Source organism: Pristiophorus japonicus, chromosome 7 (assembly GCF_044704955.1).
Source record: "Pristiophorus japonicus isolate sPriJap1 chromosome 7, sPriJap1.hap1, whole genome shotgun sequence".
NCBI lineage: Eukaryota > Metazoa > Chordata > Chondrichthyes > Pristiophoridae > Pristiophorus > Pristiophorus japonicus.
The window spans coordinates 188,269,556-188,293,830 of NC_091983.1; the positions used below are offsets into that span (position 1 = coordinate 188,269,556).

Genomic DNA, 24,275 nt, shown 5'->3' on the forward strand with positions numbered 1-24,275 from the left:
ACATGGAAGAAATTACGAACTTTAATCGAATTTGGAATTTTTTTAAAAGATGCATGTTGGGTCTGCAAGAAAAGGGGTGGGGTCAATATCAAAAGGGCCAGTTTGGACATTGGAACTAATCAAATTGTCTGGGAACTGTATACCCTCAAAACTTGCCCCTTGAAAACATTAGCATTTAAACAATGCCACATACATATTCCAACACCTTTTTCATCAGGCATAGAAATATCTGGCTCAGGCCAGACTAGCACAATGGCTACAGGAGGCCAATGCAATCAACACCCACTCAAACCTTGAGTAGGTTAAGATCAGTGGGAAAAAAAACCCTCAATCTAAAACTGCTGCATTTTTCAAAATCAAAAGTCCACCAATGAGAAGAATCGACTTCAGCAGGAGAGGCGGACTGGATAATCTGGCTATAAAAAAAGGGTTTCTGACGTAGTGAAGAAGGAAGTGATGATTTTCCCTGCCCTCGTCATCCAACAACCACAACCACAAGCCTCTCGACACTGAAGGAAAACCAGTGTCCGAAGGCACCGAAGATAGAAGAAACAAACCACCAGACTGCGGAAGGCACAGTAGTGAGTATAACCTCTGGTCCCCAGAACTCCCAACTCAGTTAGGCCAGGAAAGATGGGAGGTTGGGCATTGTACTGCTAAACTGGTGTAAAGATTTTCGTTGGGTCCGTTTTAGTGGGATTTAGGGGGATTGTTTTGTTGGTGTATTGCTGTTTGTTGAGTTACACCTTGTCAAATAAATTGGAAGCCTAAAGTTCCTCTTGGAATCACCTTGTCTCAGTTTTATTGTATTACATCTCCTGATCGTGAGTCTTATGTCAGAACCGTGTAAGGGAAGCTAGGAGCGCCTCGAAAACGCTCAACTGTGTGTCACAGGCTCGGGAAGAAGGGGTTAGGAGTGTTTGACACTCACAGGTGCCTCACAGGCTAGGTATAAGCTGTGGGGACGCACAAGTCTCAAAACCCCCTTCATAAGCTGTGGACACAGTCTCTCCAGGGATGCTCTTGCAGCACTCAGGGTACCTTGCAGGCCAGGCATAAGCTGTGAGGGCAGAAGCCCAGAGAGACACCCAAGGCACAACCCTGTGAAAACCCCTTACAATTGTTAAAGTTCATCCATATGATCTTTAAAGGTTTGCCATTGCCTATCCACCATCAACCCTTTAAGTATCATTTGCCAGTCTATTCTAGCCAATTCGCGCTTCATACCGTCAAAGTTTCCTTTCCTTAAGTTCAGGACCCTAGTCTCTGAATTAACTGTGTCACTCTCCATCTTAATAAAGAATTCTACCATGTTATGGTCACTTTCCCCAAGGGGCCTCGCACAACAAGACTGCTAATTAGTCCTTTCTCATTACACATCACCCAGTCTAGGATGGCCAGCTCTCTGGTTGGTTCCTCGACATATTGGTCTAGAAAACCATCCCGAATACACTCCAGGAAATCCTCCTCCACCACATTGCTACCAGTTAGGTTAGCCCAATCACTATGTAGATTAAAGTCGCCCATGATTGCTGCTGTACCTTTATTGCACACATCCCTTATTTCTTGTTTGATGCTGCCCCCAACCTCACTATTACTATTTGGTGGCCTGTACACAACTCCCACTAGTGTTTTCTGCCCTTTGGTATTCCGTAGCTCCACCCATACCAATTCGACATCATCCAAGCTAATGTCCTTCCTTACAATTGCATTAATTTCCTCTTTAACCAGCAACACCACCCTGCCTCCTTTTCCTTTCTGTCTATCCTTTCTAAATGCTGAATACCCTTGGATGTTGAGTTCCCAGCCTTGGTCACCCCTGGAGCCATGTCTCCGTGATTCCAATCACATCATATCCTTTTACTGCTATCTGCGCAGTTAATTCATCCACCTTATTCCGAACACTCCTCGCATTGAGGCACAGAGCCTTCAGGCTTGTCTTTTTAACACATTTTGCCCCTTTAGAATTTTGCTGTAATGTGTCCCTTTTTGTTTTCTGTCTTGGGTTTCTCTGCCCTCCACTTTTACTATTCTCCTTTCTATCTTTTGCTTCTGCCTCCATTTTATTTTCCTCTGTCACTCTGCATAGGTTCCCATCCCCTTGCTATATTAGTTTAACTCCTCCCCAACAGCACTAGCAAACACTCCCCCATGACATTGATTCCGGTCCTGCCCAGATGCAGACCGTCCGGTTTGTACTGATCCCACCTCCCCCAGAACCGGTTCCAATGCCCCAGGAATTTGAATCCCTCCCTTCTGCACCACTCCTCAAGCCACATATTCATCTGAGCTATCCTGCGATTCCTATTCTGACTAGCACGTGGCACTGGTAGCAATCCTGAGATTACTACTTTTGAGGTCCTACTTTTTAAATTTAGCTCCTAGCTCCCTAAATTTGTCTCGTAGGACCTAATCCCGTTTTTTTTAAACCTATATCGTTGGCACCTATATGCACCACGACAACTGGCTGTTCACCTCCCTTTTCAGAATGTCCTGCACCCACTCCGAGACATCCTTGACCCTTGCACCAGGGAGGCAACATACCATCCTGGAGTCTCGGTTGCGGCCACAGAAACGCCCATCTATTCCCCCTTACAATTGAATTCACTATCGCACTCCCACTCTTTTTCCTGTCCTCCTGTGCAGCAGAGCCAGCCACGGTGCCATGAACTTGGCTGCTGCTGCACTCCCCTGAGGAGTCATCCCCCTCAACAGTACTCAAAACGGTGTATCTGTTTTGCAGGGCTTGCCTTTATTGGCTGAGGCATAGAATACAGGAGCAAGAAGGTTATGCTTAAATTGTATAATACACTGGTTAGGCCATAGCTGGAATACTGCGAGAAGTTCTGGTCACCATATTATAGGAAGGACGTGATTGCACTGGAGAAGGTGCAGAGGAGATTTGTGAGGATGCTGCCTGGAATGGAGAATCTTAGCTATGAGGACAGATTGGATAGGCTGGGTTTGCTCTCCTTGGAGCAAAGGCGGCTGAGGGGAGACCTCATTGAGGTATACAAAATTTTGAGGGGCCTGCATATAGTGGATAGCAAGGGCCTATTTTCTTTGGTGGAGGGGTCAATTACGAGGGGGTTTAAGGTGGTTGGTGGAAGGTTTAGAGGGGATTTTAGAGGGGAAGCTTTTTCATGCAGTAGGTTGTGGGGGTCTGGAACACTCTGCCTGGAAAGGTGGTAGAGGCAGAAACCTTCACCACATTTAAAAGGTGTTTGGATGTTCACTTGAAGTGCCGTAACCTGCAGGTTACGGACCTAGAGCTGGTAAGTGGGATTAGACTCATCAGCTGGCGCAGATACGATGGTAAGTACTTCAGGGAATCTAATATAGTCAGAGTGGTCTCCTGGATTAGTTTTGATCGCCTGGATGGATCGGAGAAGAATTTTCCCCAATTGGCCTAGGTTTTTAATCTGATTTTTTTGCCTCTCCCAGGAAATCGCATGGCTCCAGGTGGGGTGGAGTGTAAAATGTTGCGATACATGGGGTATCGCTGTTGTGTGGGGTGGACTGGTTGGGCCGGATCCTCTTTACCTGTCCGCCATTGTTCATTGGTTTATATGTAACCTTCAGGGCTGCTGATCAAGGGTCATGTCGCTCTTTGTTGGCTGGCATGGACACGATGGGTCGAAATTGCCTCCTTCTGCGCTGTAGATTTCTATGTTTCTAATGCCATGAAGGGATTTGAAAATGAGGATTTTGAAGTCCGTGCGCTGGGAGAAGTGTCAGTGCAGCTTGATAAAGATCAGAGTGATAGGTGAACGGGGTGGGGGTGGGGGTGGTTTACTTCTGGTTGAACAGGAGCTTATGTAAGTTGGGGATGGCGAGGCTAATATTGGAAAAGTCAAGTCTGGAGGTGACAAAGATGTGGATGAGTTTCAACTGCAGTAGAGATAAAGTAAGGGTGGAGATGGGAGCTGGGACCCCAACTATTTACAATCTATATTAACGACTTGGAAGCAGGGACTGAGTGTAACATAGCCAAGTGTGCTGACGATACAAAGATGGGAGGAAAAGCAATATGTGAGGAGGACACACAAAATCTGCAAAAGGACAGAGACAGACTAAGTGAGTGGGCAAAAATTTGGCAGATGGAGTATAATGTTGGAAAGTGTGAGGTTATGCACTTTGGTAGAAAAAAAAAATCGAAGAGCAAGTTATTATTTAAATGGAGAAAGATTGCAAAGTGCTGCAGTACAGCGGGACCTGGGTGTACTTGTGCATGAAACATAAAAGGATAGTATGCAGGTACAGCATGTGATCAGGAAGGCCAATGGTATCTTGGCCTTTATTGAAAAGAGGATGGAGTATAAAAGCAGGGAAGTTTTGCTACTGCTATACAGGGTATTGGTGAGGCCATACCTGGAATACTGTGTACAGTTTTGGTTTCCATATTTACGAAAGGATATACTTGCTTTGGAGGCTGTTCAGAGAAGGTTCACTAGGTTGATTCCAGGGATGAGGGGGTTGACTTATGAGGAAAGGCTGAGTAGGTTGGGCCTGAATTATTGGAATTCAGAAGAATGAGAGGCGATCTTATCGAAACATATAAGATTATGAGGGGGCTTGACAAGGTGGATGCAGAGAGGATGTTTCCACTGATGGGGGAGACTAGAACTAGAGGGCATGATCGTAAAATAAGGGGCTGCCCATTTAAAACAGAGATGAGAAGAAATTTCTTCTGGGGGTTGTAAATCTGTGGAATCTGCTGCCTCAGAGAACTGTGGAAGCTGGGACATTGAATAAATTTAAGACAGAAATAGACAGTTTCTTAAACGGTAAGGGGATAAGGGGTTATGGGGAGCGGGCGGGGAAGTGGAGCTGAGTCCATGATCAGATCAGCCATGATCTTATTGAATGGCGGAGCAAGCTTGGGGGGCCGTATGGCCTACTCCTGTTCCTATTTCTTATGTTCTTGTGTTTCAGAGATTGAAATAGGTAATATTGATGGCTAGGATGCTCAAGGTTGACCAAGACACCTAGTTTACCCACTTTTGGATTGAGTGGGCACCCAGAAAGGGGAATGGAACTGGGGCTAGGATTGAGTTTCTGGCAGGTGCCACACAGGACGACTGCGGTCCTGTCAATTCTGAGCTACAAAGCAACTATGATGCTTCACAAGTTGATGTCAGACAGGCAGTCCGCGAGCATGGCGACAGTTGTGGAATCAAGAGTGGAAGTGAAGCAATAAAGCTGGGCATTGTCGGCGTACTTATGAACACTGATTCCATACTTGGGGATATGGGAGATGAAGCCATTGCAGGAGATGTGAAGGCAACTTTAGGTAAGGCAGGAATGGAACTACACGAGAACAGTCCCATGGAGATGGACCAAGCTGGAGAGGTGGTGAAGGCCATGGTGTGGTTAGCTGTGTCCAAGGCTGCAGAGAAGTTGAGGAGTAACAATGCACCACTGCCACAAACTCACAGAATATAGTCAGTAAACTTGACCAAGAGTCTTGGCGCTTTGAGATGGACAGATCAAAGGGCTGCGAACAAACTGCAAGGAGAGGGGTAGGCAGAGTGGGGTGGTGAGAGGACAAGGTGGCGAGAGGTGGGGTGGTAGAACAAAGTGGTCAAGCCTAAGCTTTTTATGAAATGGATGGATGATGGATGTTTGTAAAGTGGGGGAAACAATGCCCAAGGCGAGGCAGTATTTGATTATATTGGCAAGTCCTGAGCTGAGGCGGGGCAGTTGAGTGGCAAGGAGCTGAGCTGGGGAATCAAGGGTGCAGGAGGGTCATGTGGAAGAGTAGAGCACGACAAGTCCGGAGTGAAGTGGGTAATATAGATTTTACTTGTGTAATTTAGTTAGAAATTTGAAGCACCGTTTATTGGGGCTCAGAGAAAATCTATTTCTTGAAATCAGGAGGACATACTTAAGTGACATCAGCCAAAGTGATCATCATAAAACACACTTGTTACTCATCAGTGATGTCAATGTATACTGTCTATTGAGTCCAAACCCATATTAATTTTTTTGCTAATACAGTAAAAAAAAAGTAGGCAAAAGAAAAGATGGAACATTGAAGTCTACTGCCTCCTTTACTTAAGAGCTTCACACTGGATTTGGCAAACCACAATTTTTTGTGAACTGCGTGGAACCTACAGCAGAATGTTCTGATTTTTGAAAAAACGTTTTATATTTTTCATAAAATTCTGCATAGGCCTTGCCAACTGCTATATATCAAACAAAATAAGCTTATATAAGAAACCTTTCCACATATGAAAAACATTTAGCTAGTATCAATAAAGAAAGCCTACAAATAGTCACCACTGTAAATTACTATATGTTATAAACATTTATAAATGTTTGCAGGAATATAAAATAACAAATACAGATGACAAAATCAATATAAATAAATCACAAATTCAAAAAGGAAAACAAGTCAACTAACAAGCAATGAAAGCACAAATAGTGAGACAGCAATTATTTCATTGATATTTTTCAGAGCACTATAAGTACCCAAGGACAGTAAATGCAGTTCCAATATTCAAAATGTAGCAAGGCACAAACCCAGGAATTATAGTGCTATTAGTCCAACATCCAGTGAGACAAAATGCTTGAGAGCATTAAGGGATGCTACAAATAAAAATCTAAAAAGAGCATAGGTGTCGCAAGGAACAGTCAGCATGGTTTTTGAAGTAATAGGTTTGCCTTACAAACCTATTGAAATTCTTTGAGGTGGTAAGCAGGTTTGTGGAGAAAGGTAATCTAGTAGCTTACTTGGATTTTTAAAATGCTTTGAGACTCTGAAGATTAAGGCTCATAGACTAGGCGATAAATTGTTTAGATAAGATTCAGAATGGCTTAGTAACAGAAGACATATTGGAAGGCAAAGGACTTCCATTGGGAGACGTAACAATGTGAACTGGATTGATCTCAACTGTAAGGCAAATGTTAACATTGTTCAAAATCATCACCCAATATTGCCTGGTATGTATTCCACACTCTGCACCTGTTGATTACACGATATAGGATCAAGTCAATGAAACCCAAGAATAAAAAAAAGTCCAATACCAAGAGAAAAAGAAAATGTATCTGAAATGTAAAAAGTTTATACAACAAGTATAGAATTATAATAACTGCTGTACCTTTGTGCCAGGTCTCTCCATATTCTCCTCCTCCTCTGATATTAGCAACAGCTAAAACACCACCCAGATGCCTCACAAAAATAAGCCTTGAAACACTGTAAAAGTTAAAACAAATGTCTTAAATTCTATAATAATTTTTAAATTCTGCATAGGCCTTGCCAACTGCTATATATCAAACAAAATAAGCTTATATAAGAAACCTTTTCACATATGAAAAACATTTAGCTAGTATCAATAAAGAAAGCCTACAAGTAGTCACCAATGTAAATTACTGTATTTTAAAAACATTTATAAAATAGTAACTAAAACAGATGACAAAACCAATATAAATAAATCACAAATTCAAAAAGGAAAACTGACAATTACACAAACAAAAGCCATTCAACAACATTTTAGCTTCTTTTCCAGGTGTTGACATCTTGGTAAATATGTTGAAAAAAATAGTAAAAGGGAATGTAGCTTAAACTATTAATCTCTCTGTTGCAAATAGAAAGTCACAAATGGGACCATTTAAGTAGACTCCCTGATGATTGTGTAGATAAAGCCAGATGCAACACTACGCCATACTAATTGGAAGGTCCCACATTTGATTCCTACTTCCCTGCTGAGTTAGCTGATTTCAGATGGGACAGATGCTGGAACACAGAACTGAAAAGAGCACCCAGGTTAGGGCAAGGAACATTTAAAAAGACCAGACAACATTTCCACTGATGGAAAGTACACACATGTAGTTTTTGGGTAAGTACAGGATTTGGCCTAGTCACTAATGACTTCCATGGCCACAGAATCTGTCAGCACCCTCTGTCTAAGTTAACACATAAACCAGGCACCCCGATGTCAAAGGGATTGAGTTAGTGATATAATGGGGCGAAAGAAAGTTTCATTTTCTAAATGGTTGAGCTAACATGGGATGAATGGCTTTCCTCATCTGTATGTGTCTTGTGAACAATGAACATGAAATTAGGGGTGCGTGCAATAAAGGTGCAGCAGTTATAATGGGTGACTTTAATATGCACATAGATTGGGCTAACCAAACTGGAAGCAATACGGTGGAGGAGGATTTCCTGGAGTGCATAAGGGATGGTTTTCTAGACCAATATGTCGAGGAACCAACTAGGGGGGAGGCCATCTTAGACTGGGTGTTGTGTAATGAGAGAGGATTAATTAACAATCTCATTGTGCGAGGCCCCTTGGGGAAGAGTGACCATAATATGGTGGAATTCTGCATTAGGATGGAGAATGAAACAGTTAATTCAGAGACCATGGTCCAGAACTTAAAGAAGGGTAACTTTGAAGGTATGAGGCGTGAATTGGCTAAGATAGATTGGCGAATGATACTTAAGGGGTTGACTGTGGATGGGCAATGGCAGACATTTAGAGACCGCATGGATGAAATACAACAATTGTACATTCCTGTCTGGCGTAAAAATAAAAAAGGGAAGGTGGCTCAACCGTGGCTATCAAGGGAAATCAGGGATAGTATTAAAGCCAAGGAAGTGGCATACAAATTGGCCAGAAATAGCAGCGAACCCGGGGACTGGGAGAAATTTAGAACTCAGCAAAGGAGGACAAAGGGTTTGATTAGGGCAGGGAAAATGGAGTACGAGAAGAAGCTTGCAGGGAACATTAAGACGGATTGCAAAAGTTTCTATAGGTATGTAAAGAGAAAAAGGTTAGTAAAGACAAACGTAGGTCCCCTGCAGTCAGAATCAGGGGAAGTCATAATGGGGTACAAAGAAATGGCAGACCAATTGAACAAGTACTTTGGTTCAGTATTCACTAAGGAGGACACAAACAACCTTCCGGATATAAAAGGGGTCAGAGGGTCTAGTAAGAAGGAGGAACTGAGGGAAATCTTTATTAGTCGGGAAATTGTGTTGGGGAAATTGATGGGATTGAAGGCCGATAAATCTCCAGGGCCTGATGGACTGCATCCCAGAGTACTTAAGGAGGTGGCCTTGGAAATAGCGGATGCATTGACAGTCATTTTCCAACATTCCATTGACTCTGGATCAGTTCCTATCGAGTGGAGGGTAGCCAATGTAACCCCACTTTTAAAAAAAGGAGGAAGAGAGATAACAGGGAATTATAGACCGGTCAGCCTGACCTCAGTAGTGGGTAAAATGATGGAATCAATTATTAACGATGTCATAGCAGCGCATTTGGAAAATGGTGACATGATAGGTCCAAGTCAGCATGGATTTGTGAAAGGGAGATCATGCTTGACAAATCTTCTGGAATTTTTTGAGGATGTTTCCAGTAAAGTGGACGAAGGAGAACCAGTTGATGTGGTATATTTGGACTTTCAGAAGGCTTTCGACAAGGTCCCACACAGGAGATTAATGTGCAAAGTTAAAGCACATGGGATTGGGGGTAGTGTGCTGACGTGGATTGAGAACTGGTTGTCAGACAGGAAGCAAAGAGTAGGAGTAAATGGGTACTTTTCAGAATGGCAGGCAGTGACTAGTGGGGTACCGCAAGGTTCTGTGTTGGGGCCCCAGCTGTTTACATTGTACATTAATGATTTAGACGAGGGGATTAAATGTAGTATCTCCAAATTTGCGGATGACACTAAGTTGGGTGGCAGTGTGAGCTGCGAGGAGGATGCTATGAGGCTGCAGAGGACTTGGATAGGTTAGGTGAGTGGGCAAATGCATGGCAGATGAAGTATAATGTGGATAAATGTGAGGTTATCCACTTTGGTGGTAAAAACAGAGAGACAGACTATTATCTGAATGGTGACAGATTAGGAAGGGGGAAAGGTGCAGCGAGACCTGGGTGTCATGGTACATCAGTCATTGAAGGTTGGCATGCAGGTACAGCAGGCGGTTAAGAAAGCAAATGGCATGTTGGCCTTCATAGCGAGGGGATTTGAGTACAGGGGCAGGGAGGTGTTGCTACAGTTGTATAGGGCCTTGGTGAGGCCACACCTGGAGTATTGTGTACAGTTTTGGTCTCCTAACTTGAGGAAGGACGTTCTTGTTATTGAGGGAGTGCAGCGAAGATTCACCAGACTGATTCCCGGGATGGTGGGACTGACCTATCAAGAAAGACTGGATCAACTGGGCTTGTATTCACTGGAGTTCAGAAGAGTGAGAGGGGACCTCATAGAAACGTTTAAAATTCTGACGGGTTTGGACAGGTTGGATGCAGGAAGAATGTTCCCAATGTTGGGGAAGTCCAGAACCAGGGGTCACAGTCTAAGGATAAGGGGTAAGCCATTTAGGACCGAGCTGAGGAGAAACTTCTTCACCCAGAGTGGTGAACCTGTGGAATTCTCTACCACAGAAAGTAGTTGAGGCCAATTCACTAAATATATTCAAAAGGGAGTTAGATGAAGTCCTTACTACTCGGGGATCAAGGGGTATGGCGAGAAAGCAGGAAGGGGGTACTGAATTTTCATGTTCAGCCATGAACTCATTGAATGGCGGTGCAGGCTAGAAGGGCCGAATGTCCTACTCCTGCACCTATTTTCTATGTTTCTAAAGTACCAGAGCATTGTCAGCCATGTGGAATATCGCAACAAAATTCTGCCTTTCAAAAGAGGGGAGAAAATTTACAAAATAAATCCTGACACAACCTTCCAACCTTTAACTGAAATCTGCAGCCAACATTAAATTACATTTTCTTTTAAACAAATAAGATATTAAACCTTACTTTATTTCACTAAATCATAAATCAATTATTGAGTGTATATCAAAGGAAGTCTTTTCATCGAAATGCACTGGCATTTCACTGGCACCTAGACTTTCAGTTGATAATAAGATGTGGAACATCTGCACAAAGCAATACTATGCAGTCTTTTGGTGACATTCTCTAGAGATATGTGACAGCCGGAGAATATTACCAACCAAAATGTCACATGAAACTTTTAATACTTCTCAAAAGGTCACAGAATCTTCAAACTACCTGTGTTTGATTCACATCTTTGAAGACTAAAGCCAATGTTTATATTAACTTCACGTATTGAGACAATCGATGAATATATTCCTGAGAATTCTACAACATTTTGTATTAATAGCTCATAAAAAGAGAATTCACATTCAATGATTATCTAACAATAAGTGTGCCTGTGCGGACATGAAATTAAAGCTGTCCAATATAGAGAACCAACACCGAACTTCCTTTTTATTAAAAAAAAACACTGAAAAAACCCAAAGCCAAAGTCTAAAAATTTGTCGAGTCTGGGTAACTGAGAAATGCAACAAGGATCTTTTTATTACTTTGCCAATGCCTGCATTTATTATTAATTCATGTGTCAGCACTCCCATCCATTATCCCACTATTGCCCTTTGTATACCATATAGATAAACAATGCTATCAATGGGAAATATAATGGAAGCAATTTCCTTCAAGACATCTACATCAGCAATGCCATTATCAGGTTAGTATTATGATTCTCCCTTCCACAGTTTTTAAAAAAATTGCAACTTTTCTGGCCATGGTCAGTTTTTACCAGATGTGAAGTAAGCAATTAATATGGTAAAATAATTTTAGATATTTAAGTTAACTATATAGATAATAAGATAGGAATCAGTTGGGCAAGAACACAGTAGGTGGAGTTGCTTTTCATTTGAAGAATGCAGAAGACTCGACTGGGTAAATCGAAAGAAAGACTTGCATTTATATAGCACCTTTCACAACCACCGAACGTCCCAAAGTGCCTTACAGCCAATGAGTACTTATTGAAGTACAGTCTCTGCTGTAATGTAGGAAACACAGCAGACAATTTGCACACAGCTAACTCCCACAAACAGCAATGAGACAATGACCAGATAATTATTATTTTTTTTTTTTTTTAAAGTGATGTTGATTGAGGGATAAATATTGGCCAGGACACCGGGACAATTACCCTGCTCTTCTTCAAAATAGTGCCATGGGATCTTTTACATCCACCCAAGCAGACGGAGCCTCGGTTTAAAGTCTCATCCAACAGACTCCCTCAGTGCTGCACTGGATTGTCAGTCTAGATTTTTGTGCTCAGGTGGGACTTGAACCTACAATCTTCTGACTCAGAGGTAAGGGTGCTATCAATTGAACCACGGCTGACACGAATCTGCCTTTGTGCTTCACTTGAAACCCCCCCCTACATACCACGAGAATGACAACCATCACTTGCCAGGAGTGTTCATCTCCTAACTAACATAATCAAAATAGATTAACTGGTTATTCTTTTTACTGCTGTTTGTGTGACCTTGTACTGTGAAAATTCGCTGCTATGTTTGCCTACCAAACAGTGACTACAATTCAAAAGTAGCTGTGAAATTTTTTTGGGATATCTGGAGGAGATAAAAGGTTTCATATAAATCTAAATTAATTTTTATGCCAATGTTTTTCTTTATAATACTAATACAATTTTATGTACACAATGAAAGGGTATGCATTACCAATGGTGAAGAGGTTTCCAAGAAGTGTGAAGGCACAGTGACAAATATATTGGGGCAATTTAACCCTTCAAAATGGGTGAGTCTAAGTCAGGTGAGATGTGAAAATGTAAAAAATGTAAAACATCCCAAACTCACCCATTTCTGGTTTTAACAGAGGCAGGCTGGGGGAGGGGGAGCAACCAACCCTGCTCACAGGAGGCTGATTATAATATTTAAATGATCAATAAGGCTGTGCGCCTCAAAGTTAACCCATCTTTCAGGTTTATCCCTGACCGGCCAGGTTTCCTAGGGCCTCGGAAAACCCAGCAACTAAAGGGAGGCGAGGATTGCATGTGAGCCAGGAGGAACAAGAGTGCTTCCTCCGTCCCTATGCTTCTCTGCCCACCATCAGACCCCATTTTGTTCCCCCCCCACCATTCCCCATGGGATTGTTACACCCACCACCCCCCGCCCCACACTTAATCCAGCTGCAGGGTTCCTACTTGCCCCTGGCCTGCAGCCTCCTCTGGAACATTCCCCGCCTGACGGAGTCAAGACTATCAATCAGACTGGCTTCCAGAAGGGGAACTTGCTGGAAAAAAAGAGACGCACGCTGTGACGTTGAAATGGCAGTGTGTGAGGAAACCTAGTCGTCCGGGTTTCCTGACCAAAACTCCCCCCCACCCCCTCCCCCTCCCCCCCAAAATCTGCCAGAGTCAAGATCGGGGCCATTGTGTCCATGGTATATTTTGTGTTCTCTGTTCTTCATGGGGTTAAAATATAAAATTGTGATAGTTTAGTTTGGGAAAAAAATCCACATTTACCTCTGCATAGAATGCAGTGAGACAAATTGTCCTTAATATGCTAATGTCTTGATTGCTACCTTATTGGACACTTGACCAGCTCCGTTGGGCGGGCCACATTGTTCGCTTGCCTGACACAAGACTCCCAAATCAAGCGCTCTACTCGGCAAGCGAGCCCCAGATGGGCAGAGGAAACATTTCAAGGACACCCTCAAAGCCTCCTTGATAAAATGCAACATCCCCACCGACACCTGGGAGTCCCTGGCCAAAGACTGCCCTAAGTGGAGGAAGAGCATCCGGGAGGATGCTGAGCACCTCAAGTCTAGTTGCCGAGAGCATGCAGAAACCAAGGGCAGGCAGCGGAAGGAACGTGCAGCAAATCAGTCTCCCCACCTACCCTTTCCTTCCACCTGTGACAGAGACTGTAATTCCCATATTGGACTGTTCAGTCACTTGAGTCACTTTGAGTGGAAGCAAGTCTTCCTCGATTTCGAGGGACTGCCTATGATGATGACCTTATTGACTTTCTTTGCTTTGTTGAGATTAGACAGTGGAGGTAAAATAACTTGGAATCCACATGTGAGGCTGTTGACATATGCCGTGTAATTTCACAGTAGCAGACAAGATCTGTGTTTCAAATCCTACAGACGATTGGCAGCTTTATCTCATTTTAAAAGCTATATATTTGATTTCGTTTGATCCAGTTTGAGCTTCAAAGGGGATGCCTACTGCACCTATTCAGTTCTTCCTGTCCCTCAGCAGCATGGAAGTAGATGTGCAGAGACTCAAAGATAAATGAAACCTCATGTATAAGTTTGCATGATGGACACTGGTACAGGTTTGGTACCACTTAACAGATCTAGAGACATTTACTACTATATTATTTTGTGCTCAAGAGGAAGTGCAAGTTAAAAGTTCTGCAATCAAGTCAAACCTGTTATATTGAGTTTCTGCTGTGTAACCTTTAGTTTTAGAAAACCTGACCAGTGGTTTATAGCCTGGCTAGGAGAATACAAGGTGGCTAATTCCACTGAACTAATTACAGCAAGGATTTTAGTCCAGTCCCTGGGCAACATTACATTAGTGGGTCATCATCATCATCATCGGCAGTCCCTCGGGGTCGAGGATGACTTGCTTCCATACTAAAAATGAGTACTCAGGTGACTGATGAACCAGTGGATATTCTATGTTCAAGATCAGACTTATGTTTGTAAGGAAGTGGAGCTCGTTTATGGTAGGGTGACTGTATTTTCTAAATCGAATTTGGGGACACAGGGTGGGAGCACAGCAAAGTAGCCAGGATATCATCATGATTGTGTGACTGGACGAGTAATCCAGAGGTCTGGACTAATGATCCGGAGACGCGAGTTCAAATCCCACCACAGCAGCTGGGGAATTTAAATTCAGTTAATTAAATAAATCTGGAATAAAAAGCTAATGACCATGAAACTATCAGATCATAACAACCCATCTGGTTCACTAATTTCCTGGTCTGGCCTATACGTTACTCCAGACCCACAGCAATATGGTTGACTCTTAACTGCCCTCTTGTCTAGCAAGCCACTCAGTTGTACATAACCGCTACAGAAAATAAGAATCATAAAACCGGACGGACTACCTGACATCAACCTCGGCACCAGCTTCGGACAGTACAATCGACCCTGCAAAGTCCTAAGGACCCGTGAAAAAATATAAGAGGGAACATTAACCACCCGGCATCAACCTAGGCACTGGATATGGACACGACAAAGGCACACCCAGCTCATTCAAACCTGCAAAACCCTCCTTACTAACATCTGGGGACATTTGCCAAAATTCGGAGCTGTCCCACAGACTAGTCAAGCAATAGCCTGACAAAGATACTCATAGAATCATACCTTTCAGCCAACGTCCCAGATTCCCCACTGCCAGGACAGACCCATCAGAGGGTGGAGGCATATTGGCACACAGTCGGGAAGGAGTGGTTCTGGATGTCCTGAATATGGGGTCCGGACCCCATGAAGTCTCATGGCTTCAGATCAAGCATGGGCAAGGAAACCTCCTGCTAATTACCACCTATCGCCCTCCCTCAATTGATGAATCAGTACTCCTTCAGGTTGAACACTTGGAAGAAGCACTGAGGGTAGCAAAGGCACAGAAATGTACTGGGGGGTGGGGGGACTTCAATGTCCATCACCAAGATGGCTCGACAGCAGCATTACTGACCCAGCTGGCCGAGTCCTGAAGGACATAGCTGCCAGACTGGGCCTGTGGCAGGTGACGAGAACTCCGAGGGAAAACCCTAATTGACCTCGTCCCCACCAGTCTACCGGTCGCAGATACATCTGTCCATGATGTATTGTGGAGAGGAGGTCACATCTTCACCCTGTGGACACCCTTCACCGTGTTGTGTGGCACTAAATAGAATAGATTCGTAACAGACCTAGCAGCTCAAAACTAGGCATCTATGAGGCACTGTGGGTCATCAGCAGCAGCATTGTATCCCACCACAATATGTAACCTCATGGCCCAGCATATCTCTCACTCTACCATCATCATCAAGCCAGGGGACCAAACCTGATTCAATGAGTGTAGAAGAGCATGCCAGGAGCAGCACCAGGTGTAGCTAAAAATGAAGTGCCAACCTGGGGAATCTGCAACACAGGACTACATGCATGCTAAACAGTGGAAGTCACATGCTATAGACATAGCTAAGTGATCCTACAATCAACAGATCAGATCAAAGCTCTGCGGTCCTGCCACATCCAGTCATGAATGGTGGTGGACAATTAAACAACTAACAGGAGGAGGAGGTTCCATGAACATCCCCATCCTCAATGATGACGGAGCCCAGCACATGAGTGCAAAGGACAAGGCGGAAGCATTTGCAACCATCTTCAGTCAGAAATGCTGAGTGGATGATCCATCTCAGTCTCCCCCTGAGGTCCCTACCATCACAGAAGTCAGACTTCAGCCAATTCAATTCACTCCATCTGATATCAAGAAACGCACTGGATACAGCAATAGCTATGGGCTCTGACAACATCTTGGTTATTGTGCTGAAGACGTGCTCCAGAACTAACCACGCCTCTAGGCAACAATACAAAATCTATCCCATTAAGTGCCACACAACACGATGGAGGGTGTCCTCAGGGTGAAGATGGAGCCTCCTCTCCACAACGGTTCACCACCACCTTCTCAAGGACAATTAGGGATGGGCAATAAATGCTGGCCTCGTCAACGATGCCAACAACCCAGGAACGAATAAAAAAGTGATTGAAAATGTAGGTTGCGCAGTGCAGAGGCAATTTTTTTTAGCAGCCTATATTTTAACAATTGCATATATGCACTACAAATGCAAAGCAAATATGCACATAATTACCACCGATGCGGCTGCACACTATTGAAGTGCATTCAGACACCTGAGGTCTCATCTGACGACCCCCCTCTCCTTCCCCAGTGACTGAGGTCACATCACACCTTACCCCTCCCCCACCGTACCCGAGGTCACACCTGACACCCACAATGTCTAGGATTGGTCCGCCCCGCCTTGTGGCCTCTCCCTCACCTGCTCCGGTTGCCGTGCTCCCAGGCACTTCTGGCGCTGACAATCCAGCACAAGCCCAGCCGGAAACAACAACCGGCACATACACAGCAAACCTGCCCAGTCGTGCATGCGCAGTGAATCACTTTGGCCAATGGGCAAGTTGTTGTTTAATTTAGTCTGAGAGCGGCAAACTGACAGCTCAGTGGGGTGCACTCACTGCCGAGGGTTACACTTCAGGGATGAGTTTTTGTGAACCGGGAACTCTTACGGAGATATTGTTTGCCCAGGGACACAGCACCTCATCCGGGGACTGTCCCTGGAAAATGGGGACGTATGTTCATCCTAGTTTATGGGCGTGGCCCTAGATGTTGAACATGAGATAAATATCTGGTGGAACCCTAAAAACTCAATAGTGTAAGCAAAGTTGTGGCAAGAATATCACCTACAGACCAAGACAGCTGTAAGAATTTTAAATTTAAAGCAAATTTAGCAGTAGCATACAGCAGTGTTTAGAATGAGTACAAGAGGTGCAGATTGCGAGCCAGAATTAACTTGAACAGTACAAGTGGAACTTTGACAAACATGACTTGCCTCCAACAAATCCATTTGGCTGACGTTGATTTAACCCATGCATCATTAAATGCTCACTAATTTGATCTAGAAGTATGGGGCCCAAGTTTCGGCCTCAGTTGCTCCTGATTTTTTGGAGCAACTGGTGTAGAATGGAGTATCTTAGAAATTCAAATTCTCGCCATTTAGTTTGCTCCAGTTCTAGTCAGTTAGAACAGTTTCACTTTGGAACAGAATTTTTTTTCCCAAAAGGGGACGTGTCCGGCCACTTACGCCTGTTTTCAAAGTTTCGGCAGTGAAAACTTACTCCAAACTAACTTAGAATGGAGTAAGTGAAGATTTTTGTACGCTCGAAAAAACCTTGTCTACACTTTAGAAAATCAGGCGCAGGTTACAAATCAGGCGCAGGGAATGGGGGGGGAGGGGGTGGGAAGTTTAAAGGGAAGTTTACAAACATTAAACACTTCAGTTTTATAAATAAAGAGCCATCATCAATAATAAATTATAAAAACATCAATAAATCAACCAATACATCAATCAAAAAAAAATTAATAAAAAATAATTTTAAAAAAAATCAATAAATAAAACATTTTCTACTTACCAACTGCAGCACCGGGAGCCCTCCAACACCGTGCTGGGATGCCCCCCCCCAGTGTGTCTCGGTCAGTGTCTGTATCTCTCTGTCTGTCTGTGTGTGTGTGTTTCTCACTCTCTGTCAGTGTCTGTGTTTCTGACAGTGAGGGGAGGGGGAGGAGGGGGGTAGAAGGAGAGAGGGGGGCAGGGGGAGGGGAGGGAGGGAGGCAGAGGGGGAGGGAGGGAGGCAGGCAGAGGGGAGGGAGGTAAGGGGGGTGGAGAAGGGCGAAGAGAAGGGGAAGGGGGGGCGGGGGGAAGGGAAGGCTGAACAGACCAGGCCCGGCGGCCGAGCCCAAGACTTCGGGCAGGGCCCGTCCCCAGCATCAGATTTACAGGTAGGTGGCGTTGGGTCGGGTCGGGTCCGGGGTTGGGAGTGCGAGTCGGGTCGGGGGGAGCGCAGGTAGGAGCCAGTTGGGAGCACGGGTTGGTTCGGGGGCGGGGGGAGGGAGGTCAGGTTGGGTCGGGTCCGGGTGGGGGGTCAGGAGCACAGGCCGGATCGGGGGGGTGGTGGGAGGGAGGTCGGTTCGGTTCGGGGTGGGGTGGGGGGGGGGGAGCAGGAGTCAGGTCGGTGTCGCGGTCGGGGTCCGGGGGCGGGGGAGTGGGAGTCGAGTCGGGTCGGGAGGAAGCAGGAGCTGGGCGTGGGAGGAGCCTTATACACGCAGCCCCAGTGAGGCCATTCGGCCAGGGCTAGGGGCTGCGTGCTTTGGGCCCCTCCCACACAGTTTAGGGCGCCTGGAGCCACTGTAGCGCGCATGTGCAGAGGTCCCGGCACGGTTTTCAGCGCAGGGACCTAGCTCCGCCCCCCCCCACAGCTCGTGCTGCGCCGCGCCGAGGGCCAGAGGACCAGCAGGGAGCCGGAGAATCTGGAAGTTTTTTTTAAGGCGCACTTTGTGGCGCGAAAAATGGGCGTCCAGGTCGGGGCTGCGCCGTTCTAGGCGCGGCCCGAAACTTGGGTCCATGGATGCTAAGCGTTTTTCCACAACCAATGTTAGTCTACATGGTCTATAGTTATCTGGTTTCATCCCACACAAAAGTGTTAAATTGGCTACCCTCCAGCTATTGCAAGGAGAATTGAAAAATTGCGATCAGAGTTTCTGCCATCTCCTCTGACCTGCTTCAAAAGTCTAGGGTGCATATCAGCGCCCAGTGACATATTCCCCTCTGGTTCTGATATTTTCAGAATCAATTCCTTTTCTACAGTTATTTCTAATAATTTTCCTACATCCTCTTTTAGCATATGTACATTCCCACTTCCACCATCATTTGTAAAAACAGATGCAAAATATTGATGCAATATGTCCATCCTACCATCATCCTTTTTAACCCGGTTTCATCCCTCTGCAGGCCTATCCTCGATACTGTTTTACTTCTTAAATTTTCCTTTTTTATATTCCTTTTTAGCTTTTTAGCTAATCTACTCAAATAACCATTTTGATATTATACAGAGGTGAAATTACGGTTTACAAGCTGAAATACAAATGTGTTTAACACGATAAACCGAAAAAAGAGTTTATTGTCTCCTTCAGGAGCTTTTATCTGCCTGAATTTCTTCCATACTTTTGGTTGATTATCTATAACTATTTAAGTGGATTACATTCACAGTTCCATCACCATACCTTGACTTATGCAAAGTTTCATAATGGTATTGTATAGCTAGCCTCAAAAAATTAAGTTCAGTGGTAAGTTGCCATTCAGATGACCTCAAGTTATAATCAAGGTCAATCTACTCTTTCATATAATATATTGTGATTTACCTTCAAGCATGACTAATTACACTCATTAGATAATGGAACGGAAACATATTTCACAAACTTAAATTTGAGGAATGCTTGTTGTGTTTATTACTTATTTAGCAGTGTATGCTAATTTCTTAGCTAGTGTGCTTAATCACATGGCTAAGTTATAAAAAGGTGACTGCTCTCTAGAGTTTTCCTTTTTTACAAGCTAACGGTGACATTGCCTCTCGCAACAAACTATACTCTCTGGAAATCAACCAATCAAAAAGCTCAAGGACAAAATATAACCTCTCTTTTCCCTCGTCACTATGGCAATTTATCATGCAGCACACATTTTAGCAATTGTGCCTAGTCTCGGTGGGGCTAGATGTAAATTGTAGCATTTCTGTCATTTGTCTTCCCACTTAAGAATATTTTTCATTTTCAACTTTGAATCTGAGAAAGGGATGTTAAAATATAACGATTACAAAATCAGCAAAACAAACACGAGCCTGTTCTTGAAATCAGCTAATGACATTCAAGAGAATGGTGACTTCCACTGTACTTGATCAAAACAAGGGCAATGTTGAAGTCTTTATATGTAGTGGGAAAACATTGAATGGATGTTATGTTTCTTATCTGTTCTATGAGACACAAACTAAGAGCAGGGATTAGTCTGACTGAAATTAGTCTCATTCGACTTTCAATTTATTATGCAGAAACAAATGGTAAGAACCATCACATTCATTTATAAAATACGTTAAAACCATCTGGGCCACAAAATATACATAATAATAATTTTATTTTAGATTTATGCTTCTTTATGGTGAATTTGGGCTGGTAGTGGCGGAGAAATTAAGCACTTTTCCTCTGATATTTTTAAAATACCAATACTTTTAAAACCGCCTCCTTTCTTATAATAACTGCAAGCTAAGTGGGATTATATTACCGTAGCCTCACTTCCAATTCATATAAGTAGCCCTAATCTAGTAAACTCAGTGAATAACTAGACCCATTGATAAAAAATACCAGTCCCCTTACTTCTAGACACAATGAATGGCTTGCCTAGTTGCAATTGACGGATAAAAAAAATTAGGTCTTTTGCATAGTGTAAATGTGTAGGGAGGTATTTTAAACCTGTCTGAGGTCGTGAAAGGCAAGTGCGTTCTTTCTTCTTTCTAGTAAGTAGCAGCAAGGAATATCAATTGTGGCCGAAAACAATTCCAGGATTTTTTAAATTAAAAAGACACTGGAGGTGTTACAAGTCTAGGTCTTGCTTTAGATATTTACTCAGGTATAGCAGTGCCAGTTACCCACATAAGCAGTCTGAATATTTTACCTTTCGAGGTGTGCCCATAATGCCCAATATTTAACTATACATAGCACAGCCCAGGGGTGTAACAAAAGTATCCCTTTGCGATCGGAACTGGACATGGGTGTCTTTGGCATGTGTGCTTCCTCAATCTTTTTGATGATGCATTTGGTAAGGTGAGGCCAGATATGAATTGTTATTTCACAGCAAGTATACATAGAGAGTAACAGTTATGACTAAACTCACTTAATCTGATCAGTACTCGTCTTCACATAACATTACAAAAATACAGAACATACTCTCTTCTCCACGTTAGTGGGCCACCTTACTTGATTTAAATGCACTGATCTGGATTTTGCATTAATAATAACGGTGAGATGGTCAGCGCTCACCGTTATTATGAAGTAAATCGGACAGCAACTTCCGCAGTACACACATGCGCAGTTAAACGCGAAAATCCAAAATTGCAGACTGCTCCTTCACAGGTTGCACTACAAAAGAACCACTCCGGTGAACTCGACATTGAAATGCATGCAACGGTGTAAAGTACTTACCCACTAAACGTGCCAGAAAAAGTTAGGTCTGGTGCATTCAGAAGCAAGAAAAATTTTAACAGCATGAGAAGTGATATAATTAAAGCAAAACATACTCTCTGGCACTGAAAATTTTATTTTACGTGTGGAGTCTCATTTCTTCAGTAGTTAATTCGTGTTGGAGATTTAAAAAAAGGATGTGTCTATTTGTATTAACTGAAAGGTAGCCATTTCTCTGATTGGCTCTCCATTTTCACATGACCTACTGCTGATTGGTCCCCTTGGAGGATAAGGTACACCCTGAAATTCCTCTGGAATATGTAACTGGAACTGTCCAGCCCAAGTTCTGACCGATTTTCCAATTTGTAATTCGATTCATTTTGACTTCAGAAGCCTTAGAGGATAGATAGATCTCCCCAAAAGCCACTAAGTTCCAGCTGAAGTCCCTTACCCCAGCGCAAGTACATCCCCTCACCCAGCCGAAGTGCTGCTTCCGCCAACAGAAGACCCTTACCCCAGCACATGTGCTCCCTCCCACAGCTGAATCCCCCCTCCCGTAGATAGTGTGCGGATTGTTTTCAGGTTTATTGGGTATGAAGTGAATAGTGAAGTGTTGAGACTTCTGGATTTCATCCACCCAAACAACGTCCCTTGTAACATCGCACTGAGCTTGCATGCACCATGGGGTCGGAAGAATGTGATCAGTCTTCTGAGTTCCCACTCTTCCCTCCGATTCCCCCCCCCCCCCCACACAGGCTCTCTTCCTTCCTTCCTCCCTCCCTCTGACGCTCTCTCTCTTCCCCCCCGCTGACCCGCTTCTCTTTCACCTCACTGCCCACACTCTTCACTCAAACTGCCGCTGAGGCTCGGGGCTGCAACGTTGTTTTCATTGCCAGTTCTGGTTTCGGATTGGGCATCCAGGGGGTTGGTGGGGTGGGGGGGGGGGGGGCGGGGAGTGAAGAGAAGAGGGGGAAGCATGCGCAGAAAAGGGTTAGTGTAAATTGTGCTTTGGGGGGGGGGGGGGGCAGAGTCGGTGACTATTTGTCCTAATACATGCGCAGAAGTGAGAGTTAGCACAAATAGTCACTCCTTTAAAAAAATTTAAATACATTATTTTTTCTGTCTGTCTTTTTCACCTCTGTCTTAATCCCATCTTGCTTTTCCAATCTTTATTTCATTTTTTGTACATTATTTAAATCTAATTTATATACTTGCTGCTTTATACTTCATGGTTTAGACTCTGCGTGTCTCAGTAAGGATTCTTCAATCTGATTTGTTGAAGAGCCTCGGTTTCTCTTCTTGTTCACACATGCCACAGATCCCCTGTAGAGGGCGCATTGCTGGATTAGACACCAGATTAGAGCACGTCTCCACTCAAAAGTCTGCAAAAACCTTGTGGGCAACTGTCTGCGTAGTGAACGGAGAGTATCATTCCTTCGCAAAATCTGGGCCAATGTCTCCCAAGTACACTGCAGCATGCTAAGCTCAGAGCTTGCCATCACAGCTTTCTGACTTGCTTCAGTCATTATCTGTTTTTATCACCCTCTGTGCACAGCCAGAAGGGACCAGAGACTTCCCAACATAGTGTGTGTAAAATGTTTATCAATTGCTAAAACAGGCCAACAAATTGATTATTTCCAGTTTGTGGAGAAACAGTGTCAAAGCTCAACTAATTAGCATTTTAACTTCCTATCATATCACAGCATACATTTTTTTTTACATTTGTGTGAATACACTTTGCTTAAAGCCAATAATTAGATGTAGCACTTTCTTCCAAATCCTTTGCACGGAAAATGGCAAAAAAGGAAAAAGTGTGATAGATTATTTTTTTATTGGCATAGCCATGGGAAATTGAATTTAAAGAAAATAAAAGCTAGGATAAAAGATGTGATTGAAAATGAAAATAAATTGAGATTATTAAAAATGGGCTTAAGTACAACTAGAAATAGTTAATTTTCCACTTAAAAAAAATTAGATCATAATCATTATCTTGAGAATCAAAGGGTAACTTGCATTTCTAGTAGAAAACCATGTAAATTGATTACAAAAGAAACAACACTGGTTGAAGAAATTTGAGTTTGAGGACGGAATCCAAATCGGTGAATGATGTATACTTGGACTTGCAGAAAGCATTTAATAAAGTGCTTATTGCTAAAGTGAAATCTCAATGTAAATGTAGTACAAGGTAGTAGTAAACTGGATAATAAACATGTAAGATAGCAAAAAAAAAAGGAAAGCAATCAAAGTAATTGGCTAATTGATCATTTGTGAGCAGGGTTTAGTCCCAAGACTGCTACAGATCATAATATTCATAAATGATTTTAATGAAGATATTATAATAGAATTTACAGATGATGCCAAGCTGTTTGAAAATGCAGGAAGTTTGGGGGAAAATAGAGGAAAAAATGTGAAGCAAGCTAAACTGATTTAACTGATGAACCAGAAAGTGAATATTAAGAAATGGAATGTACATTTGGTGCTAAATATACAGACATGATTATATAATGAAATGCAAATCATTAAATCAGACAAGTCAAGTGAATAACCTAGGTCTACTATTTCAAGTATTTTCAAACTATGCTGATAGCAGAAGCCTGTTAACGTAATATCTAATAAATTACTGAAGCTTGTACTCTATTGTACTTCAAATCAAATTACATCCAATCAATAATCAGGATAATGGGTGATCTCTCGCTTTCTCTCAATAAGCATGC

General features: G+C 43.3%; 1 protein-coding gene across 3 annotated transcripts in view; it reads right to left on the reverse strand.

Annotated features, from left to right (window-relative positions):
• The window catches only part of LOC139266917 (prolyl endopeptidase-like), a 166,713-nt gene that overhangs the window by 27,666 nt on the left and 114,772 nt on the right, over positions 1–24,275 (reverse strand). For all 3 annotated transcript variants that reach the window (XR_011593804.1, XM_070884543.1, XM_070884544.1), the window contains one exon: positions 7,104–7,198. Coding sequence is in view for 2 of the 3 variants with exons in the window: in XM_070884543.1 (XP_070740644.1) it covers positions 7,104–7,198 (95 nt within the window). In the remaining variant the exon portion in view is untranslated. The remainder of the gene's footprint in view (positions 1–7,103; positions 7,199–24,275) is intronic.